Source organism: Lonchura striata, chromosome 4, assembly GCF_046129695.1.
Source record: "Lonchura striata isolate bLonStr1 chromosome 4, bLonStr1.mat, whole genome shotgun sequence".
In the NCBI taxonomy this organism is placed as follows: domain Eukaryota; kingdom Metazoa; phylum Chordata; class Aves; order Passeriformes; family Estrildidae; genus Lonchura; species Lonchura striata.
The window spans coordinates 69506786-69529936 of NC_134606.1; the positions used below are offsets into that span (position 1 = coordinate 69506786).

Genomic DNA, 23151 nt, shown 5'->3' on the forward strand with positions numbered 1-23151 from the left:
CATGTATTGTTACAGCTCTATTAGCTGTGATGGATAGTGGAGCACAGAAGACAAATGGAAAGTGTTATGAAAAATGCTTCCTTGCATGTTTGTTGTTTTGATCAGTGCTCTGATTCACAGACAAATTAATTGAGGTTATTTATCAGTCACTGTAAACACAACTTTTATATTTCTTCGTGTAGTTACTAATAATGCCTTCCTCTTTTTTTCCCTACAGAGTGGAAGAAAGTTTCAAGACCTTATTTTGGTCTATATTTGGCTTGTCTGAAGTAACCTCTGTTGTCCTCAAATACGATCACAAGTTCATTGAGAACATTGGTTATGTTCTTTATGGGATATACAATGTCACAATGGTGGTGGTTCTGCTCAACATGTTGATTGCTATGATCAACAGTTCATATCAAGAAATTGAGGTGGGCTCTGTTCTCAAGTTGTTCTTTTCTGTTATTCTGTAAAAAGGGCAGAGTTAATAGGAATTATTTCAGTGGTGTGCAAAAAGTACAAAGAAGAGATTACCACAGGAAAGGATATCACAAAATGTATAAAAGAAGGCTGACTTTATCTAACAACTCAGCCAAGCTGCAGAAACTCAAAGGATCTAAACAGGTTTATCTCGTGCCATGTAAACACAATATTTGGCATCCAACTCCAGTTAAAAAACAAATCAGAAAATGTATAGCATTGAAGATACTTGGGTTTCAAAAATAAATCTCAGGTTACTGAAATGAAAAATGTATTTATAGTGAAATGTATTTATAGTGAAAAATGTGAAGTGTATTTATAGTGCCAGCTTTCCAAACCATGAGTCCGAAGAGTACTACATTCACACAGATGCAGGCACACACCCACACAAACAGGAAGAACAATTATCTGAGACATAGTACACAAATGGATATGTCATTCCCAGTGTTTTCAATGAGTTCTGGAAAGTGTTAGGGAATTGAGCAGGAGAAAACTAGTTACAATCCAGCCTTGGAATACTTCAGTAAGAGTGTATTAGGACAAAATAGGTTTGTCAGTATTGAACACAATTTCTTCAGCACTACAAAGTTTGCATTTTTCATACTCCATTATAGATCAGAGTTGATTGTCCTGGTTATGCAAAAAGCTGTGAGCACAACCATTTTAAGCCATTTTTTGCCTTGAGTCTAATACTTCAACACTTGTGCAAGTACCAAGCCCATGTGACTGCTTTAATAAGAAAAACAAGACTTGAAAATCCCTGAAAGTTCCGCTTTAAATAGCAGGGAGTTTATATGTTGGCTTTCACTTGATGCAAAAATTATGCTTGTTTTTTCATGTGCTTGAACTAAGTATTCTCAATGAAATGTTGCCATAAGAGACAACTGAAATTTGTTTAAAATAGACTAAGTAAAGTGGCTGCATTTTTGCAGAACTGCTGGAAGTCTTACTAGCAAGAAAATAATATTTTATCTAAAACCAGAAAGATATTTCAAAGCAGTTTCATTTGAAAGAAGCTTTGCATTTCATAAAAACCAAGAGCATCATCTGTTTTATTTTGTAACACAGGATGACAGTGATGTAGAGTGGAAGTTTGCTCGTTCTAAACTTTGGCTGTCCTATTTTGATGATGGAAAAACGTTACCTCCACCCTTCAGTCTTGTACCAAGCCCCAAGTCTTTTTTCTATTTCATCATGAGGATCATTAACTTTTCTAAGTGCAGGAGGAGACGGCTACAGAAGGACATTGAAATGGGAATGGGCAACTCCAAATCGAGGGTAGGTTCTGAGATCTTTTCATTGCAGTGAAGAATTCTGTGTCTATTCCAGCAATCTTCTTTTCTTTTTAGCTTTAACTTATAATCCATGCTTCTGATGATAATAGAGTAACTAATAATTTATAGCACTAAATCTCTATTTCAGACTACCTAAACATACTGCATAAAACAAGAAATAGACTTAAATTTTGTTAGAACAACCAAATCTGGGAAAACAGAATTAAACCAAAAATTGATGACTGCTCAAAGATGCAAATAATTCCTGCAAGGAGTTACTTGAATATTGATTAAGGATACTTTGAGTCTATTTTCTCAGAACAGGATGGCTAAAATTATCAGCATTAAAAAAAAAACAAATCCAAAACCAACATATAATTCAAGGCAATCTCATTAAAAAAAAAATACTCTGATATAGTAAAAGATGGAAAGATCCCAAACATTTCTAAAGGAAAATAATAATGGAGCTGAATCCTAACTGTGAATTCCATAATTTATTTTAATTTTGTCTTATTTCTTCCTAGTTAAACCTTTTCACTCAGTCGAATTCCAGAGTTTTTGAATCCCACAGTTTTAACAGCATTCTCAATCAGCCAACACGCTATCAGGTAAGTATATACAGTGATCACTGTCCTGTGTAATAGAACAGTGAGAATGTTCTAGCAGAATTTTGTGTTTCAAGTACATTTTGCCTTCACCAGATAAAGAAAACCTCCTGTAGAAATCAAACTCTTAAGTGCTCCTTGAAAGAAAAGACAGTTATTGTATAAGCCCTTCATATAGTTATTTGAAGCATTTCAAAACGAGCTCATGCAGTACTTAGAATTGGTCTTTGATGTCTCAGTTGGGAAAGTGTGAGGAGCAAACATCTGAAATTGGTGAAGGAGTATCTGAAGTGGGTTTCTGGGCAAGGGATATAAAAGCTGACTAGGTTGGCTGTTCCCTTCCTTTCTCAGCATGCCCCCAGAAAAGCCCATTTGAGGCAAGTACTTCATTCAGAGCTGTTCATTCTTTCTCTTAGGCAGATGTGACAGAGAGAGCTAAGAAAGAAAAATGAACAATGTTTAATTATATTATCTCACCTGATTATATAACTGTTTTAATCTGGCAGCAAATAATGAAGAGACTGATAAAACGTTATGTTCTGAAAGCACAAGTGGACAAAGAAAATGATGAAGTCAATGAAGGTAAGAAAAAGACTGCAATATTCAGAGGCAATTTTTTTTCATGTTGTATTAGGAACCAGTATTACATGATGCATGGGGGTTTTGAGTGAAAAGAGGGATTGTTTCTATTTCACATGCACTGAGGCTCAGATAGTAATGGAAGTATGCCCATGTCATCAAAAAAATGGAAAAGCATGACTAAAGAAGTAGGACTGAGAAATGTTATGGGCCCCATTCTACAGATAGAAAATAAGAGCACAAACATAATGCACAGAGGAAATCTGTGAAGGAGCTATTAACTGTATTCACACTTCCAGAGTGCTAATCAAATCTGCAGGATCTTCCTCTCTGTTTCATTGAACTGAACACACAATTATACACAATTTACCACTTTACACCACGAATTACTGGTCCTGCCTTCCTTCATAAAGCTTCAAGGAATAATCACCTGTGAAGCTGCCCATCATTAAACAAAGCCCCACAGCTGCATGGTGATAAAAAATGTCAAATGTAACCTCTATTTTAGTGGGAGACCTTTTGAGAAACAGTGGATCTGAGCTCCCTGTGAGAGGTACTTGCTCCAGGTGCATGCCCTCACTCACCACTGGGATGAGATTATGGCAAAGGTGGTCCTCCCTCCTTCCAATCTTCCAGGAATGAAACACAAGCCTGCAGTCCAACAAGGAAACTCCTATGCTCTGGGCAGATCCCCAGACAAAAACTCTAGCTAGAATGTTATCAAGCAACAGAGTGATGCAGTGATGGACAGCCTGGGGTCAGAAGATGTTTTACTGGCATGGCAGCATCAGGCAGCTGTGTGCATATAAGGGGCCTAAAAGTGCTGCTCATCTCTCGGCTAAGGCAGCAAAGCTTCTGTTTTGCTCCTTAGTTGCTCTCTGCTTACCTGTAACTCTCTGCAGGGAGAAGCAGGGAACAAAAAAGATTAAATTAAATCCCCCTCAGTGCCTTCAAAAGGCAGCATTGTGCACTGACTGTTACCCTGACATTTCCCCATCCTGTGTGACTATCCAGAGCTGTGATTGTCACTGACAAAAGCAGAAAGGCTCCTAAAAGTGAATCCTCTCAGTGTGCTGCTCTCCTGAATTCCCACTGCTTTCCTCCTGTTCCTGCTCTGTGATGTATGAAATCATCTACCTAGTGACTGATGAAAAGACTGTTCTGCCACCAGCAGTGCCAGCCCTTTCCAGGTCCCTGATGCCACTTTGGTGTTGGCAGAGATGTTTAAATTAGAAAGACAGTGCAGAAGAATCAGGATTTGCTGACATCATGCTTCTGGCTTTGGCACCAAGTTTTATAGAAGAAAGTCCACTTTGATCAGGGCAAGTAACCATTGAGTTTCACTCTTCAGCTGCACAGCCAAGTACTCTGTGTCCTGAGCATCTCATTGGTACCCAAAGCACAGACCCAGCCTCCGAAGACACAGTTCTTGAAATCTGCTATACCCCAAACAGGAAACGTTGGCATGTCTATGTACTACAACTGCTTTAACAAAAGTCTAGAGGTTTTCCCTGTTCTGCATCATTAGGGAATTTAGGTGTCTCTTCATACTCTTCTACTGTATACATGACAAATCATTTCCTGAGGCAGATGCTGTGTAAGAATTCACATCCCTCACACTTGCTGGAAGACCAATATCTGAACATTTTTTAAAGCTTTTGCTCTTGAACTGAATATCCTACAAGGTAAACCATGCTGCTGCTTATTACAAGTCTGGCTTTGACAGCTTTGTTTATATGTGTTTTTTGTATTTGTGTCAAATTATAACATCATGTTAAATTGGTTGACTTTTTCTAATTCCAAGGATGTTGGTAAGGAAGAGGAGAGAGACTCAGAAGCTGTGAGTTTTACTGCCAGCTCTGCCACACCTTTCCTTTGTGATTTTGGCACATCCCTTCAGAAAAAAACCTCTTTTCCTTTTCTCTCTAAAAAGGGGGTACTAATATTTACCAGCTGTTCAGCAGTGTTGGTGTGATTAATTCATTAACCTTTGTACAGCCCTTGGGAATCTTTGGTGTTGTGTATACACGTGGAGCACAATTCGAGTCCCCAATGGACTATTAAAATTCCTTCGGTGCTATTTAGGGCTGGAGACACATCTCACTGAGAATGAAGATGAGGTATATCCTCCTGACCCATCCTGTACCTGCTCTCATGAACATTTTGGGATGATGATCTGAGATAGGCACTGATGTGACTTAACAGAGGAGTATCCAGTGAATGTTAAACTTTGCTAACAAGTGTTTGTTTCCATTATTAATGCAGGTGAATTAAAGGAAATCAAACAGGACATCTCCAGTCTTCGCTATGAACTGTTGGAGGATAAGTCCCAAGCAACAGAAGAGTTGGCAATTTTAATACATAAACTCAGTGAGAAACTAAATCCTAATATGCTGAGATGTGAATGATTCCACAAAGGAAACGTGGCTTCGACTACAGCACAACTATTTATTGGCAATAATATTTCAGTATCTCATACTTGAAAAAAATGTATTGTAGATTTTTAGCACTAAATAACTTTATGTACAGCTTCTCTGGAATTTAGTCTTAGGAACTTTTATTAACTCACCACAAAAAGATTGCTCTCTTCATTTTAATTGTCTAAAAGCAAGAACTACCATAATTTTTTTTTCATTTATGCATTAAAAAGGTATAATGGTATCGATCGCTGATATTTTAACAGGTTTATGGTTACATATGGAGAATTCTTTGCACTAAATTTGCAAGACAAAAAATTAACAGATACAGCGTAATACTCTGTTCCTTGCAGTGTCCAGGTACAAAATAGGATTTTTCATACTACAATAAACCAACTAGACATGAGTGGAGGATTACTTGAAATCTTTGTTCTTTATTAGTAGTATTAGTAACGCGTGTAAGCCCAAAACTCATGGTTATGACCACAAGGAAATGCTGAGAACCAGGTAAGTTGGAATGTAATGTAATGGCAGCAGCGCTATTTAACATGTCTCTGTATACACGTACCCGCACCGAGTAAGGCTTTTTTTTTTAACTCAGACACCGCGCAGGGCAGATATTTTCGGCTTCGTTGTTAAATAAACCACACCTCCCGCCCGGTTCGGCACCGAGCCCGGCATCCCCCTCCGCCCCGTTCCTGCGGGAGCCTCTCCGCGGCGCCCCCGGCTCTGCCCGCCCCTTGCCCCGCCCCGGGGCATTCCAGCCAATCGCAGCGCCCGTCTGGCCGAGGCCCCGCCCCCTCCCGCCCGCCCAGCCAATGGGAGGCGGCCGCCGCGCGGAGGTTGCCGCGGTGACGGGCGGCGGGCGCGCCGTGCCCGCGGGAGGGCCGCGCGTCCCGCGGGAGCGATGGAGCCCAGCCTGGCACGCGTGGATTACCTGCAGGTGGGCACGGCAGCGCTCCGGCAGCCCCCGGCAGCGGGACCAGGCGGCACGGCCCGCCGGGGCAAGGGGCGGCCGTGCGGCGGGGCCTGCGAGCGGCCCGGGGCGCGTCCCGGCGCTGCGGGCCCCGCTCTGGAGCGTCTCTTCCATCCACAGGTGGGAGTCACGGCGCAGAAGACGATGAGGCTGCTGCCCGCCTCCGGGAAGAAGTCCACGCAGAAGGTACCGACCGCCTGGTGCTTCGCTCCTGTCCTGTGCCTCATCCCATCGTTAATCATCCCCAGAGTTTCCTTAGATATAGGACGTCATAGGGAAAGACTGCAAGCCCATTTTGGGGGTTTGGAAAACCTTTTTTGTGGGGAAAAAAAATAGAAAAAAAACCCCTAATTTGTGATTGGAAAACTTCAGAACCGGGAAGGAATTTTTGTAGTTTACAGCGTTGCTGAAACCACAAAGGAGTTCCTCCATATTTCTCTATTCCACTTAAGCCTAGAGGAAATGGCCTGAAGCTGAGACAAGGGAGATTCAGGTTAGATATTTAAAAAATATTTTACTGTTAAGATGGTCAAGCATTGGACTAGGCTGCCCAGGGAGCAGGTGGAGTCACCGTCCCTGGAGGTGTTTAAGAGGTGTCTGGATCTGGCACTGGGTGGGTGCCATGGTTTAGAGGTTATAGTAATAATGACAACTTGATGGTTGAACTTGATGATCTTAAATGTCTTTTCCAACCTTGAGGATTCTATGAAATTTTTTTTTTTTAAGTTCTCCTTAATATAAGTTCAAATTAAGGAAACCTTGTTAGGGAAACTCAATAGAAGTAGCTGATTTTTTTTCAGTAATAAAGTCTTAGTGTGAAAACACAACTTTTCCCAAATACATCTTCACCTCATGGTTGCTGACATTTAAAAGTAGAAACAGGAAAAGGATTGCAAATGCCTGTACTTGAACTGCTGTTCAATATCCTATCTATAGCATTTTATATAGATCTTAGTATACTTCCGTATGTAATTAAGTACTCTAGAACTTTGAGTCCTTAAATAAATGAAAATATCATTAACATTATAATAGAGGACTATTTACGATAGCATGTAGTGACAGGACAAGGGGAAATGGTTTCAAACTCATAAGAGAATAGGTATAGATTAAATAGAAGGAAAAAATTCTTTCCTCTGAGGGTTACCCAGAGAAGCTGTGGCTGCTCTATCCCTGGAAGAGTTCAAAGTCAGGTTGGATGGAACATGAGCAACCTGGGATAGTGGCAGGTGTCCCTGTCCCTGGCAAGGGATTGGAGCTGGGTGATTTTTAAGGTCCCTTCCAACCCAAACCATTCTGTGATTCTGTGAATACAGGAAGAGTATTATTTAAAACCACAGTTGTGTGTGTAATAAAAAATAACAATGTATTACACTTTTGAAGGTGGTTGTTGGAGATCAGGATGGGGTCGTTACGTGCTTTGGCATAAAAAAGGGGGAAGCTGTGGTAAGTGGAAATGTTCCATTTAAATTTTTATTTTTGGAATATTCTTTCCAGTGAACTTTGAAAGTTCATTTTTTATTGATGTGGCAAATAAGATGCCAGTGGAAGGGGTCTAGGTAGAGCTGTGGCCTGATGCCTAACTGTGGTGAGGGCATGCTGATCTCATGCCTGATCAAGCACAGGATTCTCCACAGTTACAGTCAAAAACTAATGTGGAAAAAAAACTTAACTTCTATTAAGTTTGGCTTAAGCCTGAGTACATACACAGTTATTGTAACAAGACAAAAACCTGCAGAGATTTATTAAATCACCTTAAGGATTTGAACAAACTGATTGCTTTTTATGCCCAATGCAATAAAACTTTTTTTTTCCATGGGTTTTCTTCTCCAGGAAGTCCATGGTCAGCTCATAAGTATTCTATAGCAATACAAATAAATCAATGTAGACTTCTGGAATAAGAACGTAACATGTGAGAGGGAGGGAGTGTGTGTGTGTTGTTCTTTAAAATAAAAAAACAAACCACAAACAAAACAGCTGACAGCAGTGCTGAATTTTTCCCATAGATGAATTAATAACAATGAAGTAATGAAATCTTAATTTATTGTGTTTTAAAGCTTTTTGTATGTATTTACTGATAAAATGCTTGATTGCTCTGTGATTCTGAAGATAAATATGCAGATTATTTTTGTCTGTGTACAATCCATTGCATCTTAGTTTTGCCAGAAATTGTAAATTTCCTATCCTTTATGTTAAAAGATTACTGTAAATATGATATTGTGATGATGAAAATTGATTTTCTGTTGACAGCCAGTGTTCAAGACGCTACCAGGACAAAAGATCTCCAGACTGGAGCTGGGAGGAGCTCTTAATACACCACAGGAGAAAATTTTTGTGGCTATAGGATCCGAAGTCAGAGGTTTCACAAAAAGAGGGAAGCAGTTTCTTTCCTTTGAAACTAACCTTACTGAAAGCATCAAAGCTATGTATGTATGATATTTTGCATTTTTTGGCAGTTATAGCAGATTGTTTGTTTATGATTTTATGCATTAATGTTAAGCATATTGTGTAGGTGACACTAAGTGCTAGTCCAGCTTCAGCTTGTGCTGTAACCTGTTGGAGGAATTTGGAATATCACAGAGAAGTCTTGGAAGTGTGGGGGGAATTGGGAGTGGTCTGGACTCATTGCACTCACAGCAGTGCAAAATCTGAGTGAGCAGAGCTGGGGTTATTGATACAGTGCATCCTGTCCACACAGCTCCTGGAGCAAAATCTCTTTTGGATTGCAGTGTAAGATGCTGCCATTGACAAATCAGCATAAAAATTATAGTAATGAAATTTCTATAAAGATATTCTTAAGGATGTACCTGAAGACAAAGTAGAAATGTGAGAGCTGTAGAAACCACATGGTTTTAATATTTGTAAGGAACTCTAAAAGCTGGAACAGCTTGCAGGGCCCCATATTACCTTGGAGCTGTAAGCATAGTAAGGCATAAAAGCATAAAGGACTCCTACTGCAGCAAGAGGCTACAGGAAGTGTTTTCTTCTCCTCAGGTACATTTCAGGAGCAGATCTCTTTCTCTGTGCAAGCTACATCTATAACCATTACTGTGACTGCAAGGACCAGCACTACTTCCTGTCAGGAGATAAAATCAATGATGTTCTCTGCCTTCCTGTAGACAAAGTGAACTGCATCACACCAGTGCTTGCATGTCAGGACAGAGTGCTCAGGGTGTTACAGGTTAAAATGCCCCCTTCTTTATGTTTTATGTATGGTTCTGTGGAATTGGACTAATTAATAAGGGAATACATATCAGCATGGCTTAAACAGGATCAGGATCAGTACACTGTGCCTTACTTGGTAATGCTGCTGCTGGTGCATTCCCTTGCTGCTGTTTTTCGAAAGGAGAATCATCATAAACTTGTAAAAAATGAGGATTAATGAAACCACTATAGACAGGCTTTGGAATTCATAGGTGGAAGTTGATGACAAATTGGTCCCTTCTAACTAAAAGTGCTCATTTAATTTCCTGAAGGCTTTATCACTTTGGGAATTCTTGCTCTCATAAATTACTGTTGCGACAAGTCTTGAGTGATACTAAGGGGTTTAACATATTAAATTGCCAGCTGAGTTCCTGGATCATTTAAAATTATAATAACACGTTTCAGGAGTCCTGTGTTTTATTTGTACAAACTTCACCCTGTTTTTGGCTTAGACATGGTTTTCCCATAGGAGTTTGAATAAGTAAATCTTACATTTTATTATGATCCATAATAATTTTGTCATTGTGGGACTTTGGTTTGGTATGTGGCTGGTGTTTTGGAGGTTTTTGTTGTTGTTTTGGTTGTGAGTGTTGTTTTTTTTAACAAATTCATTTGAGATTGTTCTCTTTGTCTTCAGGGATCTGATTTGCTGTATGAAGTAGAACTTCCTGGACCACCTACTGTTCTTGCTCTGAGCAATGGAAATGGGGGTAACAAGACTTAGAATATACACAAAATTAATAATGCTATTTTACTATGTTTTCAAGATTTTGTAGCTTGTCTTTGTTAATTATTTTGTCCTGATTTTTAAGCCGATTTTAAAAATGCAGCAGAAAAGTGACTATGCAAGGTAATTCTTTACGTATAAGTAAAAAAGACATGACTGTTTTAGACAGTTCTAAATTATATTAACATTCAGTTGAAGACATCTTACAGCACTAGTGAGATCTGAGGGGTCTCATTGTGTAAAAACAAACTGGACTTTTGGGGGCCATGCCCAGGTTTTGGGTTTGTATTTCCCTTACACGTGGATTTCCATAACTGAATACATGGATGGACAAGAATATTGAGTAGAGTTAACATAAACTGAGATGGGAAGGTTCAAACTTAAAATAGTTTTGATCATCCTTCTTGCTAATCTGCTCTAACCTCATTGAAATCGCTTTAGGGTGTTAATCTGGTGCTTAATTTAGTTTCAGTTAGATTGTGTGACAAACATCCTGAGCTGGTTTGGAAAAGTAGTTCTTTATTGCTGAATTTTTGGCACAACATTCACTGCTGGGTGTGTGTTGTGAAAGAGTTCTCTGTTTTTCTTCTGTAAAGTCCATTGAATAGCCTTCATACTTCAGCCTAACTTTGCTGAAATCTATAGTAATAGATTCTGTCTGGTTTTTAGGCAGAACTCAAGTGCAGGGGTGCAGCCAAACACAGAATAGTGATAACCCCAAGGAAATTATCAGGATGAGTGCAGTTTTCATGGATTTGTTTTTAGGTTTGAAGCCTGACAGTTCCATTGCACATCACTAATTCAGTGTGTCCTTTTACCATGGGCTGCAGAGTGTAACTACCCAACATTTTTAAAGTCAGTGTGCTTGATTTTATCAATTCTAAATTCAGTTTCTGTGCTCAGGTGATTCTGGGGAAGAAATTGTGTATGGGACTTCTGATGGGAAATTGGGTGTCACTCAGATTACTGGTACCAAGGCAATACCAAGGTGGGAAATTGGAAATGAAAAGAAGAGAGGAGGTATGTATCTCAATTTCTCACTCTTTAGCTTTCCCAGCGTACCTGAGGCTTTGTTAAGGGTAGGGTAATCGGGAAATCTTATTCATAGATGACTTTGGAGACATATTGTGATTATGTGATATTAATATGACTGAGGACTCTTTCATTCTCCTGATTTTCTGACAAATAATTTGAATCAGTTTGTCTTGCTTTGGATTTTGTGTTCATATTATTTCCAGGATTTTATCAAACTTTTGTTCTTACACTATTTTTAAAGTGGTGTTTGTAAAACTGTGTTGATTCAAATACGATTCATTGAGATGTTTTAAATTTTTCAATTTCTAAGCGTGTGTATATTTGGAAAATACACCTGTCAAATTTTTCAGACGTTCAGTGTTTTTAAGGTCTCTAAAGTGTCATAATAAAGGGTTTTGTTTGAAGGTGGACTATGTCTCCACAATAATTGAACAAAACTTTCCCAGGTTTAGCATTGGTGTGCTGCTTTTGGAACATCTTTTAGCCCCTACTGCTTTGTAAAGGACAAGATCGGGAATGGAATGTATAAGTACATTTTTATTTAATTATAAGATTTATCATCATGTTATTTTCTTAAAATGCTTCCTAGTATGTCCTTAGTCTTTCTGTGAAATATGGAGCCAAAAAAGTAACCTTGAACCTGAAGCACAGGGTAGGGACTTCAGCCTTAAGGACTCACCCAGAAATCTCATTATTAACACCTTAAAAGCTGGCAGGACTCTCTTTCCATGTAACTGAGTGTGACCTGTGTATTATTGTATCATAAACTAATAAAGGTGAAGCAAATGTCTTTATTTTCTTCTTCATTAGGTATTCTGTGCATTGATAGTTTTGACATTCTGGGAGATGGAGTTAAGGAATTACTTGTTGGACGAGATGATGGAATGATAGAGATTTATAGCTTTGAGAGTGCTGATGATCCTGTCCTTCGACATGATTATGTAAGTCTTCATACTCTGCTGGAAAAGAAACATTAATTAAAAATAAAAATCTGTATTTCAAAACTTACATGATTGTTACTGCTAAAATATGTGGGTTTTTTTTTAATTTAAGAGGTTTGTAACATTGACAATATGAACTTGAAATCAGTATGGTAACATGTAAGAACCATGTTAGAACCAGAAAGTAACATGTAAGAACCAGAAAGTGAAGTGGTTGTGATTTGACCAAAAATCAAAATAATGTAGAGACTGTGTGTTAAAGTTTTGTCTTGGTTGACTGCTGGGTGAAACCTAATACAGGGTTGCTCTCTGAGCGAAAAACCCAAGAGTGTTGTGTGTAGTCTGTGATTTACAGGTTAATAAATGGTATTGCCAGGGCTTCACTGAGCATAATTACTTTGGTTATCAGTTGTTTAAAATAGTAATTGGATCCAGAGGGATCATTTCACTTCACTCAGGTTGCTAATTTCTGATGGAAAAATACTGTCTATCAGTGTTTTGCTTTCAGCTTTTCAATATGTTTGCTATGTGGAGCAGAATCTTCTAAAAACATCTAAAATTAGTGCAGTGATATTTCACTTTGCTTGAATGTGTTTATTTGAAGGCTTTATCAGAGAGCATTGCATCAATCCAGGGTGGCTGTGTAGGAAAAGATGGCTATGATGAAATTCTAGCAGCAACATACTCAGGTAAGCTTCATTCACTGACACAATATATGCCATGTGTGGTGAGGTGATATGAAGCAGGTTACGTTGTTAGTGCAGCTCACATCTCTTAAAATTTTGTGATGAAAAGACCTCTTCTAATTTAATATTTACACTTTAAAAAAATTTTCTACACTTAAACTGGAGATTTAATATTTTAAGGTATTGATCATGTGTAACACAGTGGCTGACTATATTTTGGTGTAAACTGCTGCCTTAATGTGATGAATTAATGGGTATGTCTGAAGGAATTATTTATGATTTTTTACTATATATGAAAAATGTTGATATATAAGCATGTTTTCATTTTATTTCTTCTATCTTTTACATAATTTCATTCATTTTCAGCTTCAAAGTGCTTTAAATGGGGCTGATTTTGATTTTAGGAGGAAATAAAGCTCCCTCATGTGAGGCATCTCAGTAGCTCCTCTGTAAGTCTTGAGCTATTGGCCTGTCTGTGACACAAGCCATGATAAACATGCTGCATATGTCAGCTGCTGGGTGCTAAAATATTGCTAATTTTCTTTCTTTAGTTACCTTCAGTGCTAAAATTTAACCTATTGAAACTGCTTGTAATGAAAATCATGTCATTTGGCAAGATACAATTCTCAGTCAGTTACTGAGAAAAATGGTGTTACAAATACCTCTTTTAAACATTTTTGAGTGATCAAAAGACCCTTGCACCTGATCTCATATGAATTGGTTTGGTATGATTGGCTGTACTTAGTACTGTTGCAGCCTAAATCCTTTGTGGCTGCTTTTAGTGGAAGTGTAAAGATTCATGGATCAGAGAAGAAAGGGAAAAAGTGAAAGCCCATGTTCCTCTGTGGGCTTTCAAAGGTGAATTCTGGAAGGATGCGCACTAGACTGATTTTGGCAGGGAACCAGAGCTATAAACTCCCATTCATATCTGCATATCATGCCTGATTTATCAGAATATAATCAATTAGTATTTGCTTTTAGAAATAAATCTAATTTAGTAAGCAAAAGTATAACTTTTTTCAAGCAGCAGCATCCAACTTTTTAGCCCACTGAGCAGCAACCAGTTTGCTGTAAACACATTGCACAGCTTTTGTTTTGTTTTCAGTACTGACAGTAATTCAAGTTTTATCAGAAAAGGAGAGGTGAGAAAAAAATCCAACTACTCAGTTAAAAACTGTTAAAGAAGAATTTATTGCTCAAAGTACTTAATGAAAAAAAAGGTAATGTTTTCCAATTTAAGCATGAAACTCTTAAAAATGGTACTCAATGTCTAGGATTAATCCTACAAGAAAGGATTAAATTTGGCTCAATTCTCTCTACCCAGTGTGTGGAACAAGCATCACTCCATACATACAATAGTTGAGTATAGAATTTTCTTTTTAGCTTATAAGGAATATAAACTTCATATATTGGTTTAGGCTGGCTGACAGGACTGACTACAGAACCTGTCCATAGAGAAGTTGGATCAGGTGAAGAACTTAAATTAAGTCAAGAAATGCAGAACAAGATTTCATCCTTAAGGTAATTGTGCTAGAAAGAAATTTAAATGGAAGAATGGAAATGTTAAAAGCTGAAATATCATCTCTCCTTCCTATCTCACTGGATTTTCTTTATCACTAATATATCTAGAAGTAGAATTAAACTTTTTCAAAGTAGAAATGAATAGCAGCCTCATTTCACAGTCTTTTCTCTCTTGCCTTCACATGATGATGTCTTAATGCTTTCTGCCTCAGTATCAGCAAGATAAGATTCCTTTCTCGCTTGCTGCTTTATAGCTTCTAAATGATGGCAGGAAAGAAGTCACTACCATATTAGTCAAAATGCATTGTACTCTTGAAGGAAAAAGTTTGTCCTTTCCTGTGTCCCAAAAACCCCTTGTGGTAAGGAACGTGTAAAATCCATATATCCATGTGTTAGAGTTTATCTTCTATCTTTTATCTTTGCTAAGTACATCTAAGGGGAGTCATCAGTCGCTTCTGTCTGGAAAATTGAGGACAGGAGATAAACATGATTGCCTTGCACATTTAAACTACTTAATTTCTAGGGTAGGTCTATAGCTGCCTTTTTTCCAAGACATTATGAGTGGTTTCCCTTTTCTAGGAATGAATTGGAACAATTGCAGCTAAAAGTACTTCAGGAACGGGAAAAATACCAGCAGTCCTCTCACTCCAGCACTGCAGTTTCCTCAGTACCTGCCTTCAGTGTGAATGACAAGTTCACACTGAACAAGGATGATGCCAGCTACAGCCTAATCTTGGAGGTGCAGACAGCCATAGATAATGTCTTGGTACAGGTCAGTGGGGCTTTGTTCTTGTTGGCTTTCTTGATACATAAATAAAACATTCAGAGACTTTCTAGTCCATAAAGCCAAGTTACAGCATCTTAAGGACATACTTGTTAGGGAGCAAATACAACAACTTCATATTGAGCAGAGCAACTGTACATTACTAAAATAGACCAAAGTGGCTGCTGTAGCAGATGATTTCTTTGTAACTTCGTGTTTGCTTTTGCATGTCCTAATTTAAACACCAATTAAATGAGGTGCACATCCTCACTCACAAGTTAAGTGCCCTCTGTAGTGGAAAATTAATTTCAAAATGTTATGGGCCACCTGTTAATTTCCAGTGTGGAACAGCATCTGATTTGTGTGCAGTTGGGGAGAAATAGTCCAGCCCATTACAGCAACCTTAATTAATTATTCCTCCTACTGTATCAGCTGAAATTAATGCCATCTTTGGTAGTCAGAAAGAGTAGCAGTACTGAATTACCTTATTTTGGGAAATGCTTGAGGAGAAAAATGTGACAAGGAGGAATTTATGAGGTGATTTTTCTATAACAAATGGGAAAGAAATATTGTAGGATTTTATTTTTCACTTCTTGATAAAAATCCTGTTTTTATTAAGGATGTTACAGAGCAATGCTAAGTTACAGCTAATTTGCCACCATATAATATCAGATGTTTCTATAGCTAAATGAGAAATAAGGAAATTGTTTAATCTACCCTTCATGTCTGAAAGACACTTACAGATTTTACACTGAGGTTGTGGTAAACCTGCCCCCCAGGAGTTCAAGACTCTGGAAGGGAATAAGAGAAAGATCATCATGTTACTCCAGGATTAAGTAGTAAGCTGCATGTCTGTTAGGCTTCTGCCTCTGAGATGAAGCAATCTCATTGCCTCGCTCTCCTTACAAAGCTTGATGACAGAGGATAAATGCACTTGGAGCTACTCAGGAATGTAACCTCTTTATTTTTCCTTCCTCCTGTATTCTGCAGAGTGATGTCCCACTAGACTTGCTGGATGTGGATAAAAATTCTGCCGTTGTTAGTTTTAGCAGCTGTGATTCTGAGGTGAGTGAAACCGAGGAGGTGAGGTCTGTAGAGATGGCGTGATGGAAACTCTTCATATTGCGTAGTAAAAATAGAACTTGGATGTATATATCTCTGATTTAAAATACATGCAGTTAAACTACTCATCTGGTAATTGTGGAGAGCACAGCTTCATTAGAGACACTGCAGCATTAGGAGTTATAGGCAGGTCCTGATGTAAGGCAAATGTAAATATGCAAAAATATCTGCTGTCTTCATTTTTTTCTCATTCCTGGGGAAGATTGTGAGAGACACAATCAGTATTGCTCTCTTCTCTGGATTTCATAGACTCATATACATTTACTTCCTGGCAATTTAGGTGAAGAGTGTTACATTTCTTAGTTAATTTCTAAAAAATAGCTTTAGAATGTGACAATTCTGCTGTGTGGGGAGTCAAATGTTTGCATGCTTTTTTTTATATGTAATAACTACAGATTTAAATAGTTACAGCATTAAAGTTGACACAGAGGGCCAGGGAGAAAATCCTGGAATTCCCTTAGGATTTATGAAAATCTTCTGTAAAATCCTTTCCCTTCTAACAGTCCTTTATTTTTAATTTAAGAAAAGAATTTGCATGTCATTGTTCTGCCCTGGAGCTCCCAGAAATCAGCTTTTTATTTTAGGTTTTGTGCCATTTGTGATGATTAACTTAGCGCTTTTTGGGGTGTATTTTCCTGCTGAATCTGCTTTAGTTTTTGAATGTTGAACTAATTTTGTAGATAAGTGGGCCAGGTTGACATGCATTTTTCAGATGAAAAGTAGGTATCTGTGTAATCTTTGTAGAGATATTAAAGACTGTAAGAGGCATTGGCTGTATTCTCTTAAAGAGAGATTTTTATTTTTTTTAACCCTATCATAATTAAAACTAATTGGAACATTCAGGGGAACCAAGGATTGCTTCTATGCATTTAACTCTTGTAAATAGCTGTACATGCATAGCAAAAAACTTCACTGTAACATAGCTACAGTTAGGTTAAAACAGACCAGTAGAAATTTTGTGAATCCACAGACCTGTTTTGTATTATTTTCCTACTTAGTTTTCTTTTTCCTTTTTTCAGCCAAATAGCAACTTTCTTCTTGCAACTTACAGATGCCAAGCAAATACTACAAGACTTGAACTTAAGGTAAAGTGCTCAAAGATATGTTCCAGAAAATTAATGGTTAGTCCTAGTTTGGAATGAAGAGTTCTCTACATGGATCAGTCCAATTTCTACTCCTTGTTTTTTCCTGAGACCTTCTAATCTGGGGCTTGTGTTTCTTTTTATTTGTCTTTAGGATTTCTAAGGGCTTCTAAAAATATGTCAGAGGAAAGCCTGACATCTTTTTGAGTGTCCCCAAGATGAAAGCAGTGGGGACACCACAGATTGGGAAAATATAGGATTCTGAAGGCAATGTGTGCAACTTAAAGCTGAGGGAGGTGTGGGAAAGAAAGCTTTGGCACTGTATATTCTCTGAAGTGTTTGAAGGAAGTTACATTGGGAACTAACAAGGGAATATAGGCTTAATTTGTATTTTGGAGAGGAAGCAAATCCTGTCATCCCAAGTGTATTACACTTAAAGGCATGTGGATGTTTTGGAGTTTATTTTTAAGGATGCACAAAATTCACATTTTGTAGCAACCACCACAGATTAAGAAAATCCTCAGCATGCACACAGGTGTGAGGTTTTCTCTTTTATACTGCAGCATCCTAATCTGATATGTGTTTAAGTAAAACTCTCAATTTTTGAGGCTTTTTATTTTAACTGATCAGAAAATGAGTTAGAGGGTGTTATTTTATTAATATTTAATTCATCTAATACAGCAGCGCTTCACTGGACTATGCTTCATTTAGTTTTAAACTCATCTGCTTTAATTATAGTGGCACTATCAAGTAAATACAGTACTATAAATATTCTTGAAATATGAGAGGCTTTCTTTAACATAATTTAAATAGTCACTACATTTCCAAACAGTGGTAAAATAATCTTTTCCCTTTTCTCCTCTGTGGGTTCTTTTTTCCTCTCTGCAGGTTCGCTCCATTGAAGGACAGTATGGGACACTTCAGGCATATGTAACTCCCAGAATCCAACCAAAAACCTGTCAAGTTCATCAATATCAAATTAAGCCACTTTCACTTCACCAGAGAACTCATTCTATTGATCAGGACAGGTATTTGCAAAGAAAAATCAATGCCTTTTTTCACTTGGAAAAAATTACACAAGGCAGCTGAAACATTTGCTCGGTAAACTTGAGTATGGAATTTCTAACCCCTAACATACACTTTTGAGCCTGTAGTTCCATTTCATTGATTTCCTAATAGAAATTATGGATTAAATGGGTTCCTTGCCACTCTTGTTTTGGGGCTATTTTTCATTTTACTGCCCTGAGTTACAGTTCAGCCCCATTTGTTAGTACAGCTGAGGGTGTGGTAGAAAAGAAACTTTCTGTAGGTAACTGTGTCTTTTCAGTTTCAGCCTCATTCTCTGCTCCACCCTTTTCCGCTATTTTTTTTTCTCACAGCTTGGCCCCAAAAGTGAGGCAAGACATTTTTTAGCTTTATCTCTCTGTTATAGGAATTTTGTATTTTATATAATTTCTGATGGATTTTTGCCTACCTCACTAACATCTCATATTGCCTCCAAGGATATGTTTGTTCAAACCAAAACTGAAAGAGTGAAGTGAGATACCAAAGGCTTCAGTGTGCAAATGAGCTCCACTATGCCTTGTTCTTGATAAAAATGCTACACCTGGGGTTTACAGCACGGGAGGCTCTTAAGGCTCTGTCTTAGTCATATTTGCTCTTGTCAGTTATTTACCTTTGTCCAAAATTTCAGGTTTAACAACTTGCAGTGGGACATCAAACACTTCCAATTTGGCTTTTTTTCTAGTTCTGACATGCCTAGTGGGAGGTAAAACTTGAATATGCATGTAGCTTTGCATTTTGAAGTACAGAAAAATAGCTGTAACCTGCAATATGTGTCTGTACTTAGGGAGAGACCTGATTTTTTTTTTTACAAGGTGCTGATTAAAAGGAAGCCACCACGTGGAACTAAACTTTTTTTTACATGGACAGTGTCCCTCCTTCTTAACTATTAACTGTCCTTTTTCTCTTTTAATTTCACAATGTCACAGGCCTATGAATACACTGATTCTCAAAGGCCAGTTCAGTTTTGCTGAAATTCACTCCTGGGTTGTGTTTTGCTTGCCTGAGGTGCCTGAAAAGACTCCTGCTGGAGAGTGCATCACCTTTTATTTTCAGAACACTTTCCTGGGAACACAGCTGGAAAGTACCTACAGGTAAAATACAATTACTAAACTTAATGCATACATGTGTGTTCAAGTTTATTAATTTAAAATTTCTTCTTCAATAGAAAAGGTGAGGGATACTTTAAATCTGACAACATCTCTACAATATCCATCCTCAAAGATGTGTTTTCCAAAGAGGCTACTAAAAGGAAGATTAATCTCAACATGTCATATGGTAAAAATTCTTCTTTATTTTGTTGTCCTTCAGTTCATTTGTTATTCCCATAAATGGAGTATGTAGTACTCAACTTGCTTGTTGGTGTTCTTTTTTACTCTCTGCTAGATGTAAATGAAGAATCTGTGAGGCACACATTAAAGCTTATCCACCCTAAATTAGAGTATCAGCAGCTGCTGGCCAAGAAGGTTCACTTAATAGATGCTTTGAGAGTAAGTATCTGAACTCTTGGGGTTTGATTTTTATGAAGGGGCTATGCTGTCAGACTCCAAACCATGGCTCAAGTCAGGTGTGTGTCATGTGGGGATCTATTCCCTTAGATTAAATTATGTATTTTAAGTGTCTAGAAGACAATTTTCTTCAAGGAAAATTCTCTTTCTTGGTATCTAACTAGTGAAACACGTGTAGGATTACTGAACATGCTTAAATTGGATGGTAGAAGGGCAGCCAGGTTTATCTAATGTTCTCTCCTAGCCTGCTGTTATTTTCCAGCTCCTTCTGTCCCTCTTCCAACAAATATTTACAGGTTTTTTTAGGTCACCCAGGCCAAATGCAACTTCTTTGCCTTGGAACTTCATCCCAGTGTCTCATAATTTTTAAATCATCTGCTTTTGAATCTTCCTGTTAATACCTTCAATAGGTTTTAGGAGGTACCACTTAGGCAGCTTGTCTCAATTCTTGGACTTTTTTTCCAACAACCAGGATTTCCCTGTGAAAGCTCAACATGATTGAGTTGGTATTTATTATTTAAAGGGTGGGGAGGTGAAAATGTTGAACTAGTTCTCTTTTGTCCTTTTGGGGGAATCAAATACTTGTCAGAGCTCTTTAGACAGTAGAAAAGCTGGCTGCTAATGAGAGCAGTGTGAATCTTTATTATCACTAAAAGGGTTTTACTTGGGCTTGGTTTGGCAAACCAGAGATGTAAACAATAATAGAGAATTTATTCTTATGCATATTGTGTTTCTGCAATAATAATGGTGTTGTACATCTTGCTTGTTTTAGACAGCAAATCTTCGACAAGTTTTTTGGTCACTCATTTTTTGGATGATAACTTTATTGACAGGCAGTAAAATAATCTAATGGTTGATGAAAGCTGTTATCCCAGCAGACTCACAGTGCACAAATAATTACCTCTAGTCTAGAACAGAAGTGCCTTTCTCTGGAGGATAAAAAGATCTATACTATCAACCATCCCAAACTGGTCTGCTGATAGTCTGAGGCTTCTTAGAAGAGGCATTAAAAACTTTTTGCTGTCACAAATTGAGTGATATTTTCCGAGTTTACTTTTACCTTCACACTTCATTGAGTGCTACACATTCTTAGGAATTAACTTATTCTAAAAATGAAGGTATGATCAAGTCTGCGTGGTGTGTTCCTGTTCTGTCTCAGAGCTGGAAGCTGAAATACGCAGGATTTTGAGAATCCAGTCTGTGAAGTGACATCTGGCATTCCATTAGAAGACTAGAAAATAAGGCACTCTGAAAATAACACTTGCTAGTTTAGAAGGGAATTGTCTTCCTTTTGAAGTACTTCCTTCTGACGTATCTAAGCTTCATTTCTTCTTACTTACCTCCTCTTATGATACTTACCTGCTGCTAGCTCTTACCATATTAAACTGTCTTTGAGGAATTACAAGTTCATGAAGGCAACGTGGACTTCTTGCTCCCAAAATACCGCAGCATTTTGGAAGAGGCAGATCAGCTGCTTGAGGAATACAAGAGACAACCTGCACATCTCGAGAGGCTTTATGGTTTGTTAACAATTCAGCTTTATTTAAATGGGGCTTCATGGTCAGAGACATGGCTGAAATAGACAGTTGCTTATATTTAGATTATACTTATCTTTATGGACATGATTAAAGATTGTGTTCAAATTCAGGATGGCATTTAAGAATGTATAAAAGTCAAGTGGCTTGCATTGCTTACAATTAAACTGTTGTTTAAGATGTGAAGTTTAAAAACTCTTCTAACAACTGAAATACTTAGTACATAATCATAAATTAAAAGTAGAGATACCTGCTACTGAAAATAAATAGTAATTCCTGGAATTTTACTTTTACAGGTATGATCACAGATCTCTTCATAGATAAATTTAAATTTAAAGGCACCAATGTGAAATCCAAAGTTCCTCTCCTTCTGGAAACTCTGGATGGCTGTGATCAAGATGGATTGATCGCTTTTTTTGATGCTGCCTGACAAGGAAAAAGGAGAGTAATTTTTCTGGTTTTAACCAAGGCATTTCAGTATCAAGTCAAAAACACTTTTACTCTTTTGTTGTACTGTCAGCTCCTAGGTTTTATTCATATTTATTATCATATTGTATACAGTAGTAAACTTCATATAAGCTGTTGTGTATGTTAACTGTATGCAGAGGTTTTATGTACAGTGTTAATAGCTCAAGAAAGATCAGATGTAAATACCAAATATCCTTTTGGCAAAAATGTTTTCACTACTGTTTAAGACACTGGAATAGCCTGTCCCCCAGCTGTAAGAATGGATGAAGAAACTTGTTTCCAGAGGCTTGGATGGATTTGGAAGACATCTGTGTGTTTAAGCTGTACCTAACGTAGTTTTTCCTGTTGTGTTGAGAAGGTGGTGTGAGAATTTCACCAGACTTAATGTAGCTGGTGTGTGCAGAGTGGGGAGAGATCCATTTAAAGCCACATTTGTTTAGTAATGGATGGCATTAAACTTCCTCAGTGCTTCTCCAGCCTCCCTGTGCTCAATTTCAAAACTCCACCTACTTTCTTGCTTGGTTTTATTTAAAATTAGAAGTGACGAAGCAGCCAGTAAAGAGAGATCTGTTTGCAAGGAAAAAAGATCAACGCCATTTAAGTGACATAGAAGTGACCTCTGGGATCATCAAGTCCAACCATCAACTTGTCATTTTCACTGTACCCTGTAAACCACATCCCCCAGCACCATATCCAGACACCTCTTAAACACCTCCAGGGATAGTGACTCACCCTAACAGGTAATTTTTTGACTTGTTGTCTCATCTGAGGGTGAGGAGGCCCTGGCACAGGTTGCCCAGAGAAGCTGTGGCTGCCCCATCCCTGGAAGTGTTCAAGGCCAGGTTGGATGGGGCTCTGAGCAGCCTGGACTAAAACGAAAGGTGGTCCCTGCCCGGAGCAGGATGGTTGAAACACGAGTACCTCTGTGGTCTGCGATTCTTTGATAATGGAAAGAGTACTACGGTCTCACCCCGAGGCCATTTCCTCTTGTCCCCTCAGCAGGCACCTCACTACCCCCTCCTTTCAGGGAGCTGGAGTGATGAGCTCTCCCCCCGACTAAACCCCCCGCCCCCTCCTCCACCTCCCGGCACACGTTCACGAGCCCAGCTGGGCAGGCTCCAGCTCGTTTCCCACACAGGTTTCCCGGCGGGAACGCTGGAGGCTCCTCTCTCCCCGCCGCGGGCGGG

At 38.4% G+C, this 23151-nt stretch overlaps 2 protein-coding genes across 3 annotated transcripts in view; both read left to right on the forward strand.

The window, feature by feature from the left end:
- Nucleotides 1-5751, forward strand: part of TRPC3 (transient receptor potential cation channel subfamily C member 3) — a 32779-nt gene extending 27028 nt beyond the window's left edge. Inside the window, exons 8-12 of the mRNA XM_021554939.2 lie at nucleotides 218-413; nucleotides 1531-1740; nucleotides 2261-2344; nucleotides 2848-2923; nucleotides 5186-5751. Coding sequence (XP_021410614.1) covers nucleotides 218-413; nucleotides 1531-1740; nucleotides 2261-2344; nucleotides 2848-2923; nucleotides 5186-5328 — 709 coding nt within the window. The 3' untranslated portion in view covers nucleotides 5329-5751. The remainder of the gene's footprint in view (nucleotides 1-217; nucleotides 414-1530; nucleotides 1741-2260; nucleotides 2345-2847; nucleotides 2924-5185) is intronic.
- Nucleotides 5752-6169: 418 nt separating this feature from the next.
- On the forward strand, nucleotides 6170-22440 carry BBS7 (Bardet-Biedl syndrome 7). 2 transcript variants are annotated; one of them, XM_021554938.2, is made up of 19 exons: nucleotides 6170-6280; nucleotides 6434-6499; nucleotides 7694-7756; nucleotides 8561-8736; nucleotides 9305-9491; nucleotides 10152-10224; nucleotides 11145-11261; nucleotides 12087-12217; nucleotides 12822-12906; nucleotides 14322-14424; nucleotides 15004-15196; nucleotides 16178-16252; nucleotides 17329-17394; nucleotides 18280-18419; nucleotides 19383-19547; nucleotides 19622-19731; nucleotides 19840-19943; nucleotides 21358-21481; nucleotides 21793-22440. In XM_021554938.2, the coding sequence occupies exons 1-19, from the start codon at nucleotides 6245-6247 to the stop codon at nucleotides 21924-21926; spliced, it is 2148 nt and encodes a 715-aa protein (XP_021410613.2). In that variant the 5' UTR covers nucleotides 6170-6244; the 3' UTR covers nucleotides 21927-22440. The 2 variants fall into 2 exon arrangements, with proteins under 2 accessions (XP_021410613.2, XP_077639173.1); XM_077783047.1 differs by lacking the exon at nucleotides 21793-22440 and having other exon boundaries at nucleotides 21331-21462.
- Nucleotides 22441-23151: the final 711 nt, after the last annotated feature.

Excerpts from the sequence above, each read along its gene's own strand:
- BBS7 (XM_021554938.2), top strand. The coding sequence starts at position 6,245 with ATGGAGCCCAGCCTGGCACGCGTGGATTACCTGCAG. Across the intron at positions 6,500-7,693 it reads GGAAGAAGTCCACGCAGAAG|GTGGTTGTTGGAGATCAGGA; the intron begins GTACCGACCGCC and ends ACACTTTTGAAG. Across the intron at positions 19,548-19,621 it reads CAGCTGGAAAGTACCTACAG|AAAAGGTGAGGGATACTTTA; the intron begins GTAAAATACAAT and ends CTTCTTCAATAG.